Source organism: Amblyraja radiata, chromosome 15 (genome assembly GCF_010909765.2).
Source record: "Amblyraja radiata isolate CabotCenter1 chromosome 15, sAmbRad1.1.pri, whole genome shotgun sequence".
NCBI lineage: Eukaryota > Metazoa > Chordata > Chondrichthyes > Rajiformes > Rajidae > Amblyraja > Amblyraja radiata.
In genome coordinates this window covers 38545317-38566085 of record NC_045970.1, presented here as the reverse complement: position 1 = coordinate 38566085, position 20769 = coordinate 38545317, and the positions used below count along the sequence as shown (strand labels likewise).

The 20769-nt window shown below is 38.1% G+C and overlaps 1 protein-coding gene across 11 annotated transcripts in view; it reads left to right on the top strand.

The window, feature by feature from the left end:
• lcor (ligand dependent nuclear receptor corepressor) overlaps positions 1-20769 on the top strand; it is a 63417-nt gene that overhangs the window by 18026 nt on the left and 24622 nt on the right. For 7 of the 11 annotated variants that reach the window (XM_033034109.1, XM_033034113.1, XM_033034108.1 and 4 more), the window contains 3 exons: positions 4829-4961; positions 6812-7084; positions 10175-10274. In XM_033034109.1, the coding sequence (XP_032890000.1) occupies positions 4829-4961; positions 6812-7084; positions 10175-10274 (506 nt within the window). Of the gene's footprint in view, positions 1-4828; positions 4962-6811; positions 7085-9329; positions 9599-10174; positions 10275-16069; positions 18390-20769 lie in introns of those variants that run through there. The other 4 variants (XM_033034119.1, XM_033034118.1, XM_033034120.1 and 1 more) reach the window with 3 other exon arrangements.

Genomic DNA, 20769 nt, shown 5'->3' with positions numbered 1-20769 from the left:
CCTTCCTGAGATTTCTGCCCCATTAAATCTGGTGTTTTTCTTAACTTTTCTTATACTCTCTTTCCCTTTAACTCCATCCTTATATTTCCAGTTTGTCTCCCCCAGAGTGCTGGTCCCCTGCCTGTTAAACCCTTCCTAGAAGACATTATAGTCTTACTGACTATAAGTCAATGGAGGTTGGTATCACAATTAGAAGCTCTGCTTGCTCACCCTCGTGCAGTCACCAAAAAGCTGCAAGCAGTGGATTTAACTCCTGGTACATTCCGATGGGAGTGGAAAATTTTAATATTTCACCTATCCAAAGCTGGAGGATTAATTGCTGAAGGAATTGTATCATCAATGAAGAAAAGAGAGAGTCTGCTACTTGAAAATCAGATCTTGTTAGCTGCTGTCTATGTAGATCCAATCTTGTTGAGTGAAGATCAAATTGCTAAAGCAAAAGAGGCCCTTTGTGATGTTGCAATTTGGATAAAAGGGCTACTACCTGAAAAGTCAGAACCACAAAATGAAGATGGGGGTACCAAACCCTTCTCATCCTCTTGAAATTATGAAAGATTTTGCAAAATATTTAGAGAGCAAAGTGTTCCCGTTTAAACGTGCGAAAGCATCCTTTTAATTTTAAACTTCTGGAATTTAAGCAAGATTTTCTTGGTGGTTTAAAAGAAGTAGAGAAATATGATCACTCATCTAAACTTACAATACAAGAAGTCATCCCTGCCTGTCCAGAAATAGTCAAATTTACAGCTATGATAGTAACAGCCATACCTCCCACTCAGGTCAGCGTGGAGAGACTGATCTCCGCACTGAAAATAATTAAATCCGATTTAAGGGCTTCAATGAAAGAGGATCTGGCAGAAGCAATTATGTTCCTAAGGACGTTATTAATAAATTTTAAGTATGTACTTTTGTAGCAAACTTAACTACCTATGCATTGTATTAATTTCTATTGCACTTGAGAGTTTTTTTTTTGTCATAATTTAGCCATTTAGCTCATACATGTGGCAGTTTAATAAATTTTGGAGTAATGCTTTTATAATTTTTAAAGCATTTGAATTTTAATTTTGTCTGTCCTATATGTATTGTTTTTTTCCTTTAGCGTAATGAATTGTGTTTTTTCAAGAATAAACAATAAAAAAGCCACACATAGCTGCAACCATTAGACTCAAAACTTTAATGACATGGTTTTAAAAGGTAGTCCGATGATTCATGTGAATCATGAATCATCTTATGAAATGCCATCTTGTGTAATGTCATCATAGCAGTTTTAGAATTATTATACCTAGGGGTCAGAGTCAGAGTCGGATACACAAGAAATCAAGGAGTCGGGTGTTTTGGGTATCGACTCCACAGCCCTGCCTCCATAGATGCTGCCTAACCTGCTGAGTTCCTCCAGAACGTTGCTCAATAATTCGGCATCTGCAGTCTTCTGTGTCTCCAGTATATAATTTGCTTCTTTGCCCTCCCTACACTCTGTAGTGACAAACTCAGCAGTGGTTGAGCTTGACCATTGAGACATCACTAGGCTGGGGAGACCTGTGCATCCAAACGAAGAGAGGGGTAGACAGCAGCTTTTGTCATACAGCACCAGGGTAGTAGGTCAACACATGGATTGGGTGCTATCAGTCCCCAAACAATGTCCTGCATGAATGAATTCATTGAATATTGTCCAGTGCCAGCAGTTTCAGCACTGGGTGGCCACATTAGTTGACCTATGTGGTGTAACAATGGCCCGATCAGCCATCCTATCCACACCGGACTTTGCTGTGGGAGTGCCAGTCAAGGACAGTTACTCATGTCAAGTTCCCAGCAGAACACTCAGCATGCAACCCAGGTGAAGATCCTTAATATCTTACTGCTTGGCTGCCTAGAAGCTGGATAGCTGGAAGGAGCTTTGAATTTGGCCATGTTTATAAGAAGATTTCCTTCTTGCTCTGACGTGGGTTCTGTGAGACTCCCACACTGCTCCCCTTCTGCATAGAAGCAACTATCCTGTTCAGCTGCAACCAGCAACACAATACAATCCTTAATAATGTTAGATTTTTTTTAGACTGTTCGTTGTTTCCTGTCCTCGTGATGATAGGTCTGTGGGATCTTTTTTGTGGCCCTTAACGTATCATTGCAATTTGTAATTAAATGTTTTCTAGTATAGTAATGATCCAAAATAACAGATATTCTTGCAATTGTAGACAACAATCCAATTTTGTTTATACCCAAACGCAATCTTTATTTTAGATTCAGAAGATCCTTCCTTTACAGTTTTCCTAAATTTGCAACTTTTTAAACTTTCCAACATTTGTAGTCTTTTACTTTCGCTGGACCTCCTGAAACTAGATATCATGAATGCAAATATATATTAAAACATTGTTTTCCATCACAGAGACAGGGTATCCTGATATGGATGGTATTGAAAGCAGTTTTTAAATATTTGCCTTTTCGGTAGTTTTTGCTGAGAATTTCAGGAACAATTAACTTCATTATTCAGTAAGGTAGCTTTCATATCTGCCTCCATTTATGAGTTAATCTTAAATATATACATAAATTATTTTAAAGCTATATATTGACCTGTGTATGGTAAATTGTTCTGTGGTAAACATTTCCTTGCAAGCGTGTGTTTTTTTGTTTTTTTACCTCGTTCTTCTCCCTGGCTTGTTTTGTTTATTGAAACTAAACTTTGAATCATTTGAGAGGGAAGAATCTTATTTGACCAGTTGTGAGCCATTTATATAGTATGCCTCTCTCTCTCTCTCTCTCCTTCGCTGAGGAGAGGAAGTAGGAGTGAAACAAGTTTGTAAACAAAGCTACTCTGGTTAAACTAAAGTTTAAGCATTGTGTGCAGACAATGTTTCAATTCTGTTTTCTGTGTCATTTGTAGAATATCTTTCTCTATCTTCTAACTTTCTGAATACAATGTCTCATTTCTGCAGTTAATAGATTCTATGTTTATGCATTATTAACTGAAAGTTGGGCTTGGATATGAAGGCTGATTGTAAGAGTTGAATGCTGTGGCTAGTTTCTATGTACGTTGAAGTGTAGGACATAAACCAATTACGCCTTTCAGTAGGTTTCTGAGGGGGAATACGTAGTGGAGTTTAGTTTTTCGTGAAGCAGTGTCTGAGTTGTAAATTCAATGCGATTCATCTTACATCTGACTTTTGGTATCTGTTAATTACCACAATAACATTATGGAGATGATATGAGTTTGTATCACACATTCTTTGTGTATTGTGAAAGCTATTAAGAGTTCAATATGATATTTACAGTCATGCGATTCACGCTTTATTGCGGAGGCCATCAGCATATACATTCAGATTTTTGGAAAGTAAATCGGTGAACTGAGCAGTGTCTGATAGGTGCACCTGTATATGCACCTATGTAGTAGGAGTGGTATTTGAAGATGCTCTGGTACACCTTTCCAAAAGTTGCAACTGACTTAAGCAGAGCAGGTTAATTTTAAGTGGTGCAAGCTACTTATGTTTTCCTCCTGCTAAAGCATTCAGCTAACCAACAATGTAACAGAAACTGATTAATACTACTGTTATTATGTTACCGTGCTGTGTAAAATTACTATGCTGACCTTTCACTGAAAGGACATGTGTTAATTGTACACTGTAATCACATGGTTATTTTGGGAGTGATATAAAATTTAGCCTGCAATATTTGTATTGGGCCCTGGTTTGGGAGTTCTAAGAACAAAATTAATCTAAGAACAAAATGAATAGATGAATTGAGAAATGATTGCGGTCTCTTTTCTTTGGATGTTGGGATTGATTCTGTGAATATACAATATTGCTTTCTGCCTATATCTTATTTCCTGACTGCATTTATTGCAATTCATAATATGCAAATACTTTTTACAAAGCACCATGAATGAGCTCTTCCCTTAAGACAAACAAAATTTGGTGATTAATGGCATTGTGAGTGGCTGGTGAACTTAGGAATGAATAGCCTCTGACCATAGAAAATGTCATCAGACATTTGATATTTGCGTTTGTACCATGCAAGCTGTCCGTGTCTTGTTGGAGAACTAATAACCATAATGTCTCCACCTTTTACATTGTGAACTCTGAAAATTACCTCCTAGCTTCTCTTGGGGTGTAGGATTTATTCATTCTAAATCACAAGCTACAAGGGAACTGTATGCTTGCTGTCAATGTTGAAATGGGCAGTTACTAATACCGAAGTACTAGAGAAGCTATGCTGAACCACGTAAAAAAAAATAATGCTGCCTGACCTGATGTGTGCTTCCATTCTATTTCTAGTGAATTTGAGTATTTGTGCGTCACTCTACCTTTGTATGTCACAGAGCACTTTCTCCCTGTGCTACCATGACGACGGAATAATAGCAAGTTGGGGTAATCAGTGATTGGCATTATCATCATAGCGCTCTGAAGCTTACTGCTGTATCATTATACCATTCCCATACACATATTTGAGAGAACTTTTAAAATCTTAATCGATTACAAAATAAGAGTATGTTCATCTGGAAATACACACTACTTAAAATGTAAAGCTTTGTTTATATTTATGTTCAATGGTTAAATGAATATGTGTAAAGTGAGTTTTAGCATGTGGGTAACAATTACTTTAGATATTTTATATTCATGCTAATTTATAATAGAATCTAGTGTAGCGTTGCTCTTCAAATTTATGGGTATATTTTAATTAAGAGCTTGAAGGTATGTGGTACATTAGTATTTCTTAAAGAGGAAGCAAAACTACCCACAAAGGTATTACTTTTACACCTGGCAATTTGTAATATTTGTTTAGTGAATTTGGTTGTGCTTCCTGTTTTGTATTTGGTTCTAATTGCATATTTGCTTTTTTATAGGAACATTTATTTGCTCTTGAACAACCAAAATTAGAAGTTGGAGAAGAGACATCGTCGAGACGGGAACCACCCAAAATTAACCCCTTAGAGCAACAAGCAGAAGCATTTCTCAATGCTGTACTTCAGAAGAAAGGTAAAGCTTGGAACAGTGCCATTGTGGTCTATAGATCATCCATAGTTTACAAACGCCCATACATGCGAGCGTATGCTTGAAGACTGGAAGGATGAATTTTCCAGCTGCTGTGAGAACTAATTTTCAGCAATATCATTGCATCTTGCAAAGAAATTTGAATGCCTGAGTTAAATGCTCTGGTCTAATTATGCGTTGCCGTTGGTTGACCTATGTTTTTATTTAAATATAATTTTAGGCAGTCGTATTAATGACTTGTGAACTGTTCAGGTGATGGGAATGAATCCTTGTAACTTGGGAATCCTGTATGTTGCTTGAAAAACACAAAGTACTGTTGTAACTCAGCATATCAGGCAGCATTTCTGGAGGATGTAGATAGGTGAAGTTTTGATTGGGGCCCTTCATGTTCCCCAGGGATGCTGCCTGACCCGCTGAGTTACTCTAGCACTTTTTTACAGTCCCTTTGTGTCTCCTGCATATTCCTTCTTGTGAATGGAAGACTTAACATTGGATGAAAATTGTCTGAATTTTATAACCACCATATAATCTGTCAATAAATGATTGTTAAAGTGGGTGTAAAAAAAAGATGGCAGCCTCTGACAGAGTTGACCACATCATTCCAAAGTCATCCAGCTAACTTATCAGGTTTCTTTCTCTCTAGTCATGGCCACAGAATCGCCTGCAGTTGGTTCTTTTCATGCACTGTCTCCTCTCGTATTCCCTGAGGTTCTATCCTTGATCCCTTCCTACTATCTAAAATAGTGAAGTATTAATAAATAACATGAGTCCAGAAAATCTGTTGGTCAGGTGTTGCCAAAGTTCCATGTGTGCCTAATTAATGGCGTTTACTGAATGTGGATTTTTGTTTATAAGGTGTATTAACAAGGAAGAGATAAGGATATGTATACTTAGTTTGGCCCATCATTTTATTGCATAGTAGAACAGGGTCAGTTGGAGGGAAAGGGTTTAACATTCTTATCTTATATGCTTATCTTCACGCTACACCTCCATACATTGTTTTGAGGGTTTTATGTCATTGGTAGGTGTTTATTTTTTCATATAGCTAAGAAAATGTGTAATGTGCTCAGAAAACAAATGTAGACTGTTTCTCATTTCATTTCGGTGAACTATTTCATTGCATGTTCTTCCTTGTCTTTAGGAAATGTATGATAACCCTGCACTAGATTTGTCTTGGGATCCAGCTGGCAGAAAGATTTATTAATGCTATGATTGAATATTTATTTTTACAGTAGTAATGCGCACAGACTACAATCAGTGTTATGCTAAATTTGATATAAATGATATTCCCCGGCAATAGGTGGTTTTCTAACATTTTTAATGGTTTCAGCTATGTAAAAGATGAAAATATCATTTTTTAAAGTGGTTGGTTTAACAAGTTTCTAAAACTAGAGAGCATAGGGGTAAAGTGCATGGGAGGAGATGTAGAGGGGATGTCTGGATACTCCAGACAAAGAGTAGTTTGTATTTAGAAGGAGCTGTTAGAGGAGGCGGTTTAGGCAGGAACAGTAACAAAATTGTAAGTGGCATCTGGACAGGTATTTGAATGAACAAGAATGGAGAGATATGGAATTAATGCAGGCGGTGGGATTAATTTAGATGGGCATGATGGTCCGCAAAGACGTGGTGGGCTGAAGAACCTGTTTCTGTGCTGTGACTGTGTTTAACTATTTCATTCAGTGGTATCTGCATTATGCTTCTTTTTTAAAATCTGGGTACTTTAGCACTAACGAAGTCAAGAAGAAAGAACTACAGGCCTTTACCTGCTCCCTTGTAATAAAAAATGCTGTACATTTCCAATAAAATACGTAACATTGCTTTTCTTGTCTTTGCAGATAATCCATGGGTTGTGGACCCCACCATTACATTCGTAGTTCGTGAGATTATGCATCAAATGATCAGGGAGTTTGCCGCTGAATATACCTCAAAAACTAGCACTTCTCAGGACTCTATTGTACTCTCCAGCACCAAGGACCAAAGTACATCCAAGACGCCTGTTCTCGGTGCATGTGCTCTAAACCCTGTTTTAAGTGAGCTTCTTATGGCTGACCAAGATAGACCATTGGATCTCACCGTAAAAAAGTCTAACTCTGAATCAGACAGTCAAGGTAAGTCAAAGTTAGTCTTTTAACTGTAATTTACTTTAAAAAAGCTGAAATACTTGATGGATCTGGCAACAATGTTAGAGAGGAATTAATGTTTCAGATCAACGACATATCAGGCTATCAGTTCAGAGATAGGCACAAAGTGCTGGAGTAATTCTGCAGGTCGGGCAGTATCTCTGGAGAGAAAGGATGGGTGACGTTTCCGATCAGGACCCTTCTTCAGACTGAAAATAGAGGATAGGGAACTGGAGGTAAGAAAAGGTCAGAACAAAGTAGGACCAGCAACAGATGACTAAGGAAGGATAGAGCCCATAATGGCCCCTTGTTGGATGGGGAAGAGGTGATAACGAAGGGATACAAGGATGTGAACAGTGGAGCTAGTAGGATGCCCGGTGTGGGGGGGGGGGGGGGGGGGGAGGGGGGAGGGGGGGGGGGGGGGAAGAGGTAGGGAATGCAGGGGTTACATGAAATTAGAGAAATCAACGTTCATACTGCTGGGTTGCAAACTGCCCAAGCGAAATATGAGATGCCGTTCAGAAGTTGAAGTCAATTCAGAGTGTTAATTCCTTTTCTTTGTCTATATTTGCTGCCTGACTTGCAGTCAAGATTTTCCTTATTTTTTAAATCAATTTAAGTATCTGCAGTTTTGTTTTTGTATTAGTGTTTAAAATACTGTGTTGGCAAGTGTGCAATTCCAGGGAAACACATTTGTGCATAGGCGATGCTTGCATTTGCAAGTGCTTGGGTGTTGAGCTCTAAGCCATTGTCGGTACTTTCACTGAAATATATTAGAGGATGGGACTTGCACACAACATAGATAAAGATCCTCACCTAACCTGACTCTGCTGCCTTCACTGCACTCCAGCACTAAACTTTTATGGGAAAACATGGGGGACTCTATAATTTCACAATTCATCTCTGGAGTCAATAATCAAAGGCAAAATGGCTGATCATATAGGAAAGCAGAATGTAATGAAACCTAGTCCCAATCTCCCTTTAAACACAATGGGTTCAATGGTAAAAAACAAATAAAATGTGGTGGAGTTTTAATTGGAATTACACCCAATTGTCTGGAAAGTTTGCCAGTCCAGCACCAGAAAAGCACCTTGCCTTGTTAACGGAGTCTCTTACTATGGTTAATATCAACTGGTCTTTTTTCCAAATGCTTGCCTTTGTTGTCTGGATTATCTTATTTTGTGGAATAAGAACTATATGTGGATCAAATTTCTTCTGGATGGTCCAATTTGAATTTTAAATTGTAAATGATTTTATTCTGAATTATATTTTTATCACTGAAACTAAATACATTTCAAAATGATCTCTTCTCGTATATGAGTTGTGAATCTGTGGAATTCCATTCCACAGGAGGCAGTGGAGACCAATTCACTGGATGTTTTCACGAGAGGGTTAGATATAGCTCTTGGGGCTAACGGAATCAAGGGATATGGGGAGAAAGCAGGAACGGGGTACTGATTTAGGATGATCATCCATGATCATATAGAATGGTGGTACTGGCTCGAAGAGCCAAATTGCTTACTCCTGCACCTATCTTCTATGTTTTTATGATTATGGCACCACTAGGAAAGATAAGTGTACCTGATGCTGTAAATTGATATCTACAAGAGCAATTGCCCAGGAGTGTTATTCCATTCTGTCAAATGCAGTATTTGTATACAGTTTTATGGAAACCTATGTGAAATTTGTTGAAGGACAAATGGAGGTTTCCAGGAACATGATTATCAATAGCTTGTATTTTCGATAGTATAATGGATAGAATTAGATTGGAATAATTATTTTTGCATTTTCTGAATTTCCCGATGTCCCATGGTTAACAAACACACAAATCCAAATCTATATCGATAGTCTTGTATGTAATCTGGTCTTTCTTTTTCCAAAATGCGATGTAGAAAGGGGCTTAAGGATTTGACCCATATGTAGTGGATGAGTGAGAGGGGAGGAGATGTTACCAAGGTGTAATATTAATGCATAACATTGTAATGCATAACATGTAATATAGAACAAGATTTGAACAAATGGAATATAAGGCATCTTTTCTTATATGAACAAATTTGAGGCTCATATTTGCCTATTATGAACAATAAAGGGTGGAAATTGCAATAAACAGGAATGCTAAATCAGTGCAAAGGATTGTTGCCATTTTTATTGGACCAATTAATTAACTGATGTATTTTTGAGAAAGAGCTAGATAAGTTATTGGCAACAAATGGTTTTGAGGTTGTTGGAAATATGGATGGGTAGTCTAAACTGAAAGTCTGCAATGGCTGAAATGTTCTATGGTGCAAGTATTCTGAAATTCAAAAATACATTCAAGAGTAACATGCAGAAATAAAATCAAAATGTAAAAAAAATCTTCTAACAGTAACAGCTTGCAATTATATCGCTCTTTTTACATAATTAGACAACCTAAGATGTTTCACAGAGGATTTGTCAGACAAGATTTGATTGCTAGCCATGTAAGGAGATATGAGAGCAGTGGTGAACATCTTGGTGAAAGAGGTGAGTTAGTGTCCCAAAGGATGTATGACAGCACAGCAAAAAGGTTTGGGAGTTTGAAGAAGCAATTCCAGAACTTTGCTTTAGCTACCAGTGGTAGAAATGGGTATCGTTGGGCTGAAATTGAGGGATGCAGGGTTTGCGGGGATGGGGAGAGTAGTGCATATGAAGGAATTTCAACTCCAGGTTGAAAATGTAATACAAAAAACAGAAAATTGCTCAGCAGGTGAGGCAGTATCTGCATGAAAAGTGAAGCAGTTAACATATCAAGTTGAAGACCATCCATTGGAACTGGGAAGGAGACTAAAAAGGGTTAGTTTTAAATTGCAGGCTGTTTGGTGATGGGAGATGAATAGGATCGAGGGAATATCTGTGTTGGGTTAAGACCAGGGTTGCTATGGGATGAGTTATTATTAGAGGCAGTAAGGCAGTGGCAAAGAGGTGTAATATGTTACAAATAACAAGTTGATGTGTATAAATGCAGAGGGGATAAAAATACAAACATAAAGATCACATACTGATGCACACAATCAACGAATTCATCATCCTGGGGTTATTGATATGTATTTCTTTCTGCAGATGGAGTGCTTGATCTGTCTACCAAGAAGAGCTCTTGTGCTGGCACTGTTTCTGAAACCAAGTTTGTTGACTGTTCCTCTTCTGCTGTTTTAGCCAAAGGGTAAGCATGAAAATTGTCTAAAATTATTATCGTCCTTCAAGCATTTCATCTTTTCAAGTACACAAATGATGAACTTTGTCCACTAATTTTAAAGGATTTCTCCTTGACTTCATCAGTGTAAGAATTGCGACATTATTTTAGATATCTTCCATCATAGAACATTTTATCAACTCCTTTCGTAAGATATTCTAATTACGTAGTCCTCAATTAAATATGGTAGACACAAAATGCTGGAATAATTCAGCGCGTGAGTTTTTGTGTCTACCTTCGATTTAAACCAGCATCTGCAGTTCTTTCTTCCTCAATTAAACATTCCTTACTTTGATTATCTTTTAGGATTTTCACCTGATATTTTCTTTATAGTCTTAAGTGTTTCAATATTTGGGTGGTTCTGATCACATTGTAAATGACATACAAGGCATAAAATACCAAATCCTGAACCCCCATGTATGATGAATGGAAATTTAAATGTAAACATTGCCAGCCTCTTGTTTATCGTGAATTGTTGATGCTTGGAGAAGCCAAAGCTTCATTTGTACCATACAGTGCTAGCCCAACAGAGTTTCTTCTGCAGTTCTTAAATCACACAAATACCTCCATTGGAATGAATGCTTTCTACACCTTTCCTGACAGTGAATTTCACTATATAGTTATATATCTGCAGACAAAACCTTGCAGAAATTGGGCCTGGAAAACAATCCTCATTTATTGGTTGATTTCTCAAAAATGATTGAAAACTTTTTTGAGGCGTAGGTTTAAGTTTTATGGAAAATGATCAAGGAATCAGATAGAAATTGGGTGGCACTGTGGCGCAATGGGTGGCACTATGGCACAATGGGTGGCACTATGGCACAATGGGTGGCACTATGGCACAATGGGTGGCACTGTGGCACAATGGGTGGCACTGTGGCGCAATGGGTGGCACTATGGCACAATGGGTGGCACAATGGGTGGCACTATGGCACAATGGGTGGCACTATGGCACAATGGGTGGCACTGTGGCGCAATGGGTGGCACTATGGCACAATGGGTGGCACTATGGCACAATGGGTGGCATGGCACAATGGGTGGCACTGTGGCACAATGGGTGGCACTGTGGCACAATGGGTGGCACTGTGGCACAATGGGTGGCACTGTGGCACAATGGGTGGCACTATGGCACAATGGGTGGCACGGTAGCGCAGTAGTAGAATTACTGCTTTAGCGCCAGAGACCTGGGTTCATCCTGACTATAGGTGCTGCCTGTACGGAATTTGTACTTTCTGTGACCGCGTGGGTTTTCTCCGGGTGCTTCAGTTATATCTCACATTCCAAAGATGTACAGGCTTGTAAGTGAATTAGGTTTGGCAAAATTGTAAATTGTCCCTAGTGTTTACATATTCTGGTGCTGCTGCAAGTAAGAATTTAATTCTTCTATCTGGGACAAATGACAGTAAAACGTGTGTAGGATAGTGTTGGTGTACAGGGTGATTGCTGGTTGGCAAGGACTCGGTGGGCCGAAGGCCCTGTTTCGGCGCTGTATCTCTAAAGTCTAAAGTAAAGTCTAAATCTACCTCTTGATAGAATTAACGGATCTTGGAATCGTGGCATGGAATTAAATTATGACTTTTCCAAATGAATGATTAGGGTTGACCACTCAAAGTGCCACTAGATATTAAAATATTATGATCTTGGACACTGCTGTGATCGGGAGATTTCAATACTTATTAGTCAGGGATGAAAATTTAAGAATGTTTATGTAGGGGTGGTCGGAGAAGCAGTTAGGAATATTAAGAGGACTAATGTAAAAGTAGGGTATAAGGAATGAGCTGCCAGAGGAGGTAGTTGAGGCAGGTACTATCACAATGGTTAAAATACATTTGAACAGGTGTATGGATAGGATAGGTTTAGAAGGATATGGGCCAAACACAGATGGGACTAATGTAGATGGGTTATGTTGGTCGGTGTGAGCTGTATGATTCTTTGACATCTATAACAAATATGGATATTTAAGATAGTCTAGAATATTATTTTCTGGTGTGTTTTTCTATAGCTTAGACCAAGGCTGATTATTGTGATTCCAGTGTTTTGCCAATGTCCTAAAGTGAATTTGTGAACTTTCCAATGGTCATGATTTAGTATTACACCACAGTCCATCTATTTTGTGGAGATACAAGGAACTACAGATGCTGGTTTACAAAGAAAGACAAAGTGCTGATGCAACTCAGCGAGCCAAGCAGCATCTCTCGAGCTGCCCTACTGAGTTACTCCAGCACTCTTTATCCTATTGTATATGGTTGTGAGTAGTTCTCTAATAATTACTGTTGTAATTTGAAATAGAAAGGTTTTGAATTATTTTCCAGTATGTTACTGAATTATCATGACCGGATAGCATTGAAAGAACCTGAAATCAATGAGTGTCCATATGTTGTGGAGCAGACCCTCTTCCTCATTTCTATTCCCTTTGGGGGAAAAAGAGAAATTAGTGGAGTAGATTCACCTCTTAAATATACAAAATGAAAATGTAATTGCACTTAATGCCATGACACCATTTGATAGTCTCCTTTATGCACCCACTTCCTCAAAATAACAATTGGCATCTTACTCTACATTACTGAAGTAGTACAGAAGTACTTCACTGTGAATGGATTAGATGTGTTCTGTATAAGGATGTTTGTTTTTCTGGGTTGAAATTTATTATTTGAATTCCACAGAGATAGGTCAATCAAATAAGTAGTTATGTGCCCTAGAAGTCTGAAAAAGTGTCTACCCGAAACGGCACCCATTCCTTCTCTCGAGAGATGCCGCCTGTCCTGCTGAGTTAATCCAGCATTTTGTGTCTAAGTAGTTATGTGCTTTGTATTGAGAAAAATATGGGCAATTCTTGTATAATAAGCCCTACCTCATGTGTGATCCTTTCCTTGAAATATTTAGAGCCAAATAATTAATTTGTAGAATCTCACTGTATATTGCCTACAATAAAACATTTAATAGATTCCATATATTCTTAAAATAAATAATTAAACAAAATTCATGACGATACAAAAATATGATTTTGGAGCATTTGCTCATTGGTTTCAGAGCTCATGTTTCCTTTCAGAGTATGATGCTTCATAGGATTGGTACTCAGCAAAATGGAACTGCTATAATTTAAGGTTCATCAGGTTCCTAATGAACACTGCCTGTAAAAAAATTGCAAGAGAGCAAGATATTGAACAATATTTTTTTTAATGCAACAACACTATTCTGGAATGGATCAGTTATTTGAAAACGGATTTTATTTGTAAATGATCGATAAACCCCACTGTTTCCCACCATATTTCTCTGGTGTTAGATTAATATAATCTTACCACCCTTTTGAAAACTGGTTTTCCCTAAGGCTGCTTGGTTGGATGTTACTTTCACACACACACACACCGCTGAAGAAGAAGTGAAAATGCATGATAGTCTAGAGTTTCCTTATTGTGGACTTTAGGACTTTAGACTACTTATGTGTGCTTGTACTTTTCTCTGCTCTTTACCAAAATGCTGGAGATATTTGGCAGATATTGTAAATGTAATTGAAAGACATCTTCAGTCATCTAGTTTACATTTGATTATTTACTGAATAGAGCAGATTTCATGTTTTCTTAATCATCTGCCTTGCTTATGAATATTACCTTTAGGTAAGTACCTAGAGTTCATAACATCTTTACATGAGACATTAATTTCATTAAGATTCAATCAATGCATTAGGTGAAATAAAAAGCCCATGGAAAAACCTGAAGGAAAATATGCGTCAATACTAAGATTGTTTTTCCAGACAAAATATTCTAGCTGTACATCTCATTGCATCTTGTGGGTTATTGCTAGCATAGATTTATTACTCTATTTGTTTGCTTAATGAAAATTCTCGAAAATGCTTTGAGAATTGCTGAATTATAAAGATAGAAATTTAATGCCTAAATTATTTGTCTTAAAACAAAGTACTTACTGTATTTGAGTTGTCACTTTTTTTAATATAAGGAAGGCAACTTTCTTTTCAATGTTTCCATGCCCGAGACAGAAATCCATAAGAAACAGAAAATGTGTGTTGTTTATAGACATAACTAAACTGAAAAAAACAAAACTATTTGCAAATGAATTTGATCATGAACCTTGTATTTCAGTAATAAAACACATTTATGTGGCGGTCTCTAACTTCATGTGGTTTGTGAGGGTCAAGGCAGTTGATCATCATGTCCACTTGTGTTCCTGTGACATTGGACTGAGAAACTGAACAAGGCACATATTGTGAAACTCGAGTATGATACAGGCCAACCTTTGAAGAATTTCTGTGAGCATATTAAATGGGAAATAGTTTGGGAAAATATTCTAAGTGCCCAGATTCTGGCTTTAAATTCTTTACTCTCTCTTTACAAATAATATATAAAACGTTCTTGGAACCTATTTTCTGATGGGATTTTGCACCCTAAGTAGCGCTGTATTAATGTTAATCCTATGAAGTAATCTTTATCAGCATGCTACAACTTTACACAAAAGTAATACATTTACTCGTACAACAATATAATTACACCATGTTCTCATTTTATTGTTTATCCTGGAATATTTGAATATCTTTTAATTAAAATTATGGCAATGAATCTTTCAAGAGCAAAGTGCTGTGGCTTATAAATTTAGTTGTCTTTCATTGCCCATCAGATTTGCAGGTTGAAATTTCAAAATGGACTGTCATGTGCTACAGTTCTATTAATAGATTGAATATAAAAGCAGTAACATGAATCCCAAATGTCTCATTTGGCTACTGCAATAAATATCCAGGCCACAAAGACCAAAGTGATAGTTTGACGCCAGGTATGCACCAATTAATATAACCATTGTTGGGTGGAAATTGGGATACTAAATTGACTTGGAAACAATTCTACTCCATTCATCTATTCAGTGATCTTCAATAGAAAGTACTCTTATGTGGTAGAGAGCAGAATGAACTAATTTGTAACCATAGAATTTTACCACATAGAAAGAGGCCATTTGGGTAATAATTTGAAAGAACTCTCTAATTAGTCCTACTCTGCTATTTCCCTTTGGCCCTACAAGTATTCAATTTTCAAAGCTCTGTCATCAAATACCTTCCTGCACGCCTTTCCTTGTTCTCGAGTGGGCCATTGGGGAAAGTATCAGGTGGTCTTAGCATGGTGGAATTGTATACCCTGAGTCGTGGTTGCGAAAGTATTCACTGGGAGTCACTTTGATCAGCGTGATGAAATTATTGATAACTTTCAGGTTGGGTTCATCAAAATAGTAATTTTAAATTGTTTTCATTACTGAAAAAAAAAAGTGAAATGTTGATGAAAGTGGGGTTTGTTCAAATGTTTTAATATATTGTGGCATTGACTGTTGTATCTGAATCTTTAGCTGACTCTTATTACTTGTTTAGAGGTAATGTTCCCTTTGCATTTGTAGAGTGATAATGCATGTTAAATGTAATATGCAGCAAAGCTCGTGTGTGTGTGTGCGTAGAATAATCATGCAGGTCAATTCAACAGAAATTACTTCACTGTTAAAATACATTGGCTGCCCTTGCAGTTGTAGCTTTGGTATTTTGGAGGACTTCATCCCTCGGTTTAAGTTATTTCAGAATGTCAGCGAATATTTTCTAAACATTTTATAATTAATAGAAATAAATCTAAAATTGATGCAGAGGCTGAGGCTATTAAAATCTATAGATTCATAGTAATGTTACCCAAGCAAGGTCTTCTAATAAAGGAGTGACCCCATCCATCCCTTCCTGCCTGTGCAAGTCCTGCTCACCTGAGTTTCCTTCCATCCAATCCTAGGCGTCCTGGGAGAACCGGACAACAGCAATGGGACAGCGAATCGCAAAGTGTTGAAGGAGTACTTCCAAAGTCGTTACGAAGCTTTCAGGCCGTGACACAGGACGGTTATGGATCTTCTGTTATTCTCAAAATACCAGTGACTCGATCAGCCCACAAGGGTGAGGAACCTATCAACAGGAACGAGGCATCTCCCACATCCAATTTAGGGCCAACCTCTCAGCACCGTGGGCAGCACTTAGTTCTAGCCAGAGAGGCCCCCTGGGCCAAACCACATTATGAGTTCAATCTGGAACATGCCAGCTTCAGGGGAAATGATACACGTGCCGATACCAAGAAACTTTCTTCGCACTCATTTACATTTCAGAGGGGATCAGTTCAGACAAAAAATGATGCAAAGAAAGACCAGGGTCATTTTGCTTCTGTAGATTTGAAGATACCACAGGTGCGAGGCATGGATCTCACTTGTGGAACCAATGCCACAAATCATTACACGTGTAGCCCTTTGCTCCTGAATTCACAGATTGAAAGCGCACTTCATAGGAAACTCAGAGTGATCCTCCCAAAGCAGAATCTGTGGCACAGGAAAGGGGTGGAGAATCTGATCGATGGAGAGCACGATTCCTGGGACTCATTTGTGGATCAGCCAACCTCCAGTAAGCATCAGGGCACATCTGAGCAAGAGGGTGACTCAAAGCAGCCCAGAAAGAAGCGCGGACGCTATCGACAATATAACAATGAGATTCTGGAAGAAGCGATCACTGTGGTAATGAATGGGAAGATGAGTGTCTCAAAAGCCCAAAGTACTTATGGGATCCCACACAGTACCCTGGAGTATAAAGTCAAAGAGCGACTTGGTACTTTGAAAAACCCACCGAAGAAGAAACTGAAACTCGGCACTGAGCCCCAAGAGGCGGGTGACGGGCTAGAACACAGTCTTAGCAATTCTAAAGCTGAGTAGGGTTTTGTGTTGGTGCTAATACTTTTTTGGTCTGGGTGAGCATTAGCATAACAACAATTTAAAAAGACACCATGGACACCATGGTAGGGATGAAATTGAGGGGGGGGGGGGGGGGGGGGGGGGGGGGAAGATTGAGCTTCTGCTATTGAGAGAAGCTAGAAATCTGAAGTTTAAAAAAAGGGAAAGCTGGAATAAGTTGTGATGAAAGAACATCAAGCCGAAATATTACCCCTTTGTGAATGCTGGGTATTAACGATTTCTATTTTATTTAGAGCAGTATTATGGTCCAGTAAATAGCAAGGATTGAAATATAATATTTTCCTGAATACAATTTGTGCATCTTTTTGCACAAAGATGTATGAACTGTAAGTGAAATAGATTTTGGAATCGCCTAGAAAGTATCAGTGCAAAGGTCAACGGCGCTTGCAATAGGATCGCCACACGTATGTAGCTTTCTATGAAATTGAGTTGATAAATTGAACGTCGGTAACCTACAAGGCAGGGCAGGCACTTTTCATTACATGAGTGTTTTCTGTTCTACATCAGGACAAGAAATGCAACTGACTTGAAACGGTTAGGTTTACATTCTGGGCATTTCTATCCAAGCAAAGAAACGAGAATATTTTTTTAACAAACAACTTTCTGCCCGTTTAAATTACATTTCGGAATTTGGTATATTAAACCAGTCAGTGTTTTGAATTTTTAGAAAATGGGAAAATAGATTTACACTTTAATTTGTTTAGAGTCTGACGCAGAAACACATATGAAAATGGCTCTTTGCGTTATTGGTTGTTTTGAACAAGCGTCGAGATTTATTTCGTAGTGGATCCGAAATATCCAAGACTAGACAAGTGCGTGGTTCTAGGCACTCAAAATGTAACATAAATAAAAGAAAAAATATAGGTCAGTAATTTCATCGTTTGCCCGTTTGATCTCCAACCTCCTGTTCGTGCGAAATTTAACTGGAAATATAGCGAGGCAGCAGCGTGCTGAGAATAAATCTCACTGGCACCGATTATTGAGCTAATTGTATATATTTATTGGGTAACATCAATTTTCTCTGTTTCTCTGTCCCCGCCGTTTTTAACTAAAATGAAACAGGCACATGCGGCAGCTTCTAACCTTGCTCACAGCGGCGGATTGACGGCTGCTGTAACCAGTCGGGGAGTTGCACTCTGTGCTGAACCAATCGGGGCCACGGCAGGCGGGATGTCTCAGGTCCCTTTCACCAAGGCTTGTGGACTCCTGGGATGTTACTGTAGTTGTGCCTTTTTTTGGGGGAAAATGTCTTTTGATCAATTTCCCTAAATGGAGTTCAAAGGCAATGGAGTCATTGTGAACTGGAAATCGTCTGTATGAACTGTAAGTTGATTATAATGAGTAAATAGGCTCCAGAGAAAAAGGCTTTTAAAAAAAACTGTTGTCTTGCTGTTTGACCCAGATATTTTTAAAAAAACAGACGTGCTCATTCACTTAGTCCTAGAAATTATTTATTTGGTGACTCGTAGCAAATCAAGATGGATTAGTGGAGCAAGAAGGTGAAATAGAAGCTTGGCTGTAGATAATAAAAGAATGTTTTGTTATGGCTACGCTTTTATTTGATATCATTGGGAACAGGCCTAGTTAAAAGGCAACGAGGAGCGGAGCTCTTGAAAACACACAAGAGCTTTCTGTACGGTCTGTACGGTCCACCTCTGTACGGTCCGCCCACCATCTCCGCTGTCCTTCCCTCATCTCTCCTCCCGAGCTCATGTTAATCGCCAATATTTAAACCTCGTTAACCTGCTGGTGTTTCTTTTGAAAGATTGTTTCAATGTGATTAATAGTCAACATTGAACCCCCCACTTCACCCAATACTTCCTGTTTGACATGCTATTACATTAGGCGCACTGGTTCGACGCGAGTGGTCTAGCCTTATTTTAATTGTGTTTAATTAGTGTGAAAATATTGTTCCGAACAGCATCTTTAGACTGGAAAATATTTATTACGGATGAAATTTAGATTTCCCAAAGAAAGAATGGCAAACATTGGATCTTTGCGCGCAAATTGTTGTCAAGTTTTACATTAACACCATATAGTGAAATTTGTAAGACATTCTGAAGTTGGCACTGTTGTTTGATAATGTTTTGTGGAGTTGTTAACAGATCGGTAAGTGTCGAATATGTAGTGTCAGTTTTAAAATGTCATCTGTCAGTGTAAATTTCATAACTTTATTAGGATTTCGTATGAGAGTACTGGATTTAATTTGAAAAGTGTCAGGACTTAATGGTCTTCTATCCCACAAGAGGGCACAGTTGTGGCATGTACAGTTAATTACATACCAGGCTGATCTGAAGATGGCACACAATTTTTTCCCATCTTCACATCTGGATCTTAGAGGACGAGAAAGACTTTATAATTATATTGTTGCAGCTTTTTAACATTGTAAGGGAGCTAAAGTATATCTAATCTAGACATTTGGCCAATACATTACGTCTTTGAATGCCAGATAATATTTTAAAAGTATGTGCTCTGTATATATAAGAATATCAGTGTAGGACTAGTATACACTAATAACTAGTTGTAGGGTGAAAAGCTATTGTGTCGGAATAACTGCAGGATTAAGAATCAAAATTAGATTGGTAAACGGTTTATTTTGGAAGGTTTTATCATTTAATGCCAAATCTGTTCAAAACCTATCTCACTTTTAAAATAGCAGGAAATTGGGGAAACAATATGAGGGACATTTTAAGTGTATGTAAGATTTGTAGTTGCAAGTTGATATGTATGGTGCAATTTAAAGGTGTAATCTTTACATTGGATTGGATACAAAATTGCAATTGGAGTTACTGAGCAATGTGAAGGTATTTTTTTTAAACTGGAAAAGTGGATCATTATTTGATCTTGTTGAGAAATAAAATGGACTATTTCATTCTCTGATTAGGCATGCACTTAACTTTAGAACCAAGGTGCTATAAAGAATAAACAGTATTATAGTACAGTTTAGACACAAAATGCTGGAGTAACTCAGCGGGACAAGCAGCATCTCTGGAAGAAGGAATGGGGACGTTTCGGGTCGAGACCTTTCTTCAGACTGATAACAGTGTTTTGTGATATCTGAGAGCTAGGACTTGGGTCCCCTTGACTGCTGCATCACTGCATTTTATCCAGTTTGTTTTCAGGTAAAGTAAAACATTTTGGTTAATCACTTCCTCCCACAAGGAAAGGAGGAAATAAAATCTAAGGGTCATATATTGCTGGATTGCTATTGTAAATATGAAGAGCAAAGTTGTAGGGGCGTATCTGGGTTGTAGGAGGTAACATCTGAAGAAAAAGGAACCAAGGGAACTGAGGGAGGGCGAGATGGGCAGCTTATCTTGCACTACTGAATAAAGCTTGGGCTGTTATGGTCTTTTTCTGAAATTCCACTTGCTGTTTTTAGTGGAAGCATGCATTTTGTACTGCTTCTATACACAGGACAGAGGAATGCATTGGCCATTGGTACATTTGGCACCATCTTGCAGCATTAATGTTACTTAAAATAGGAAGTTAACAGGTGGGGTGGGGAAATGGCCGTTTGTTGTCTATGCAGAGACATTAGTTTGAATTGTAGACAACTTGACCATTTCAGAGTGAATCTGTTGTTACAGTGGTGTTGTAGGTAGTTCTGTGTCCTTGCTGTGTAATGGGCATAGTCCTGATATTGGCTACTAATTTTTGTTTTTAAATTGTTGATTTTTTCAAAGGTACTTCATTGGAGTTT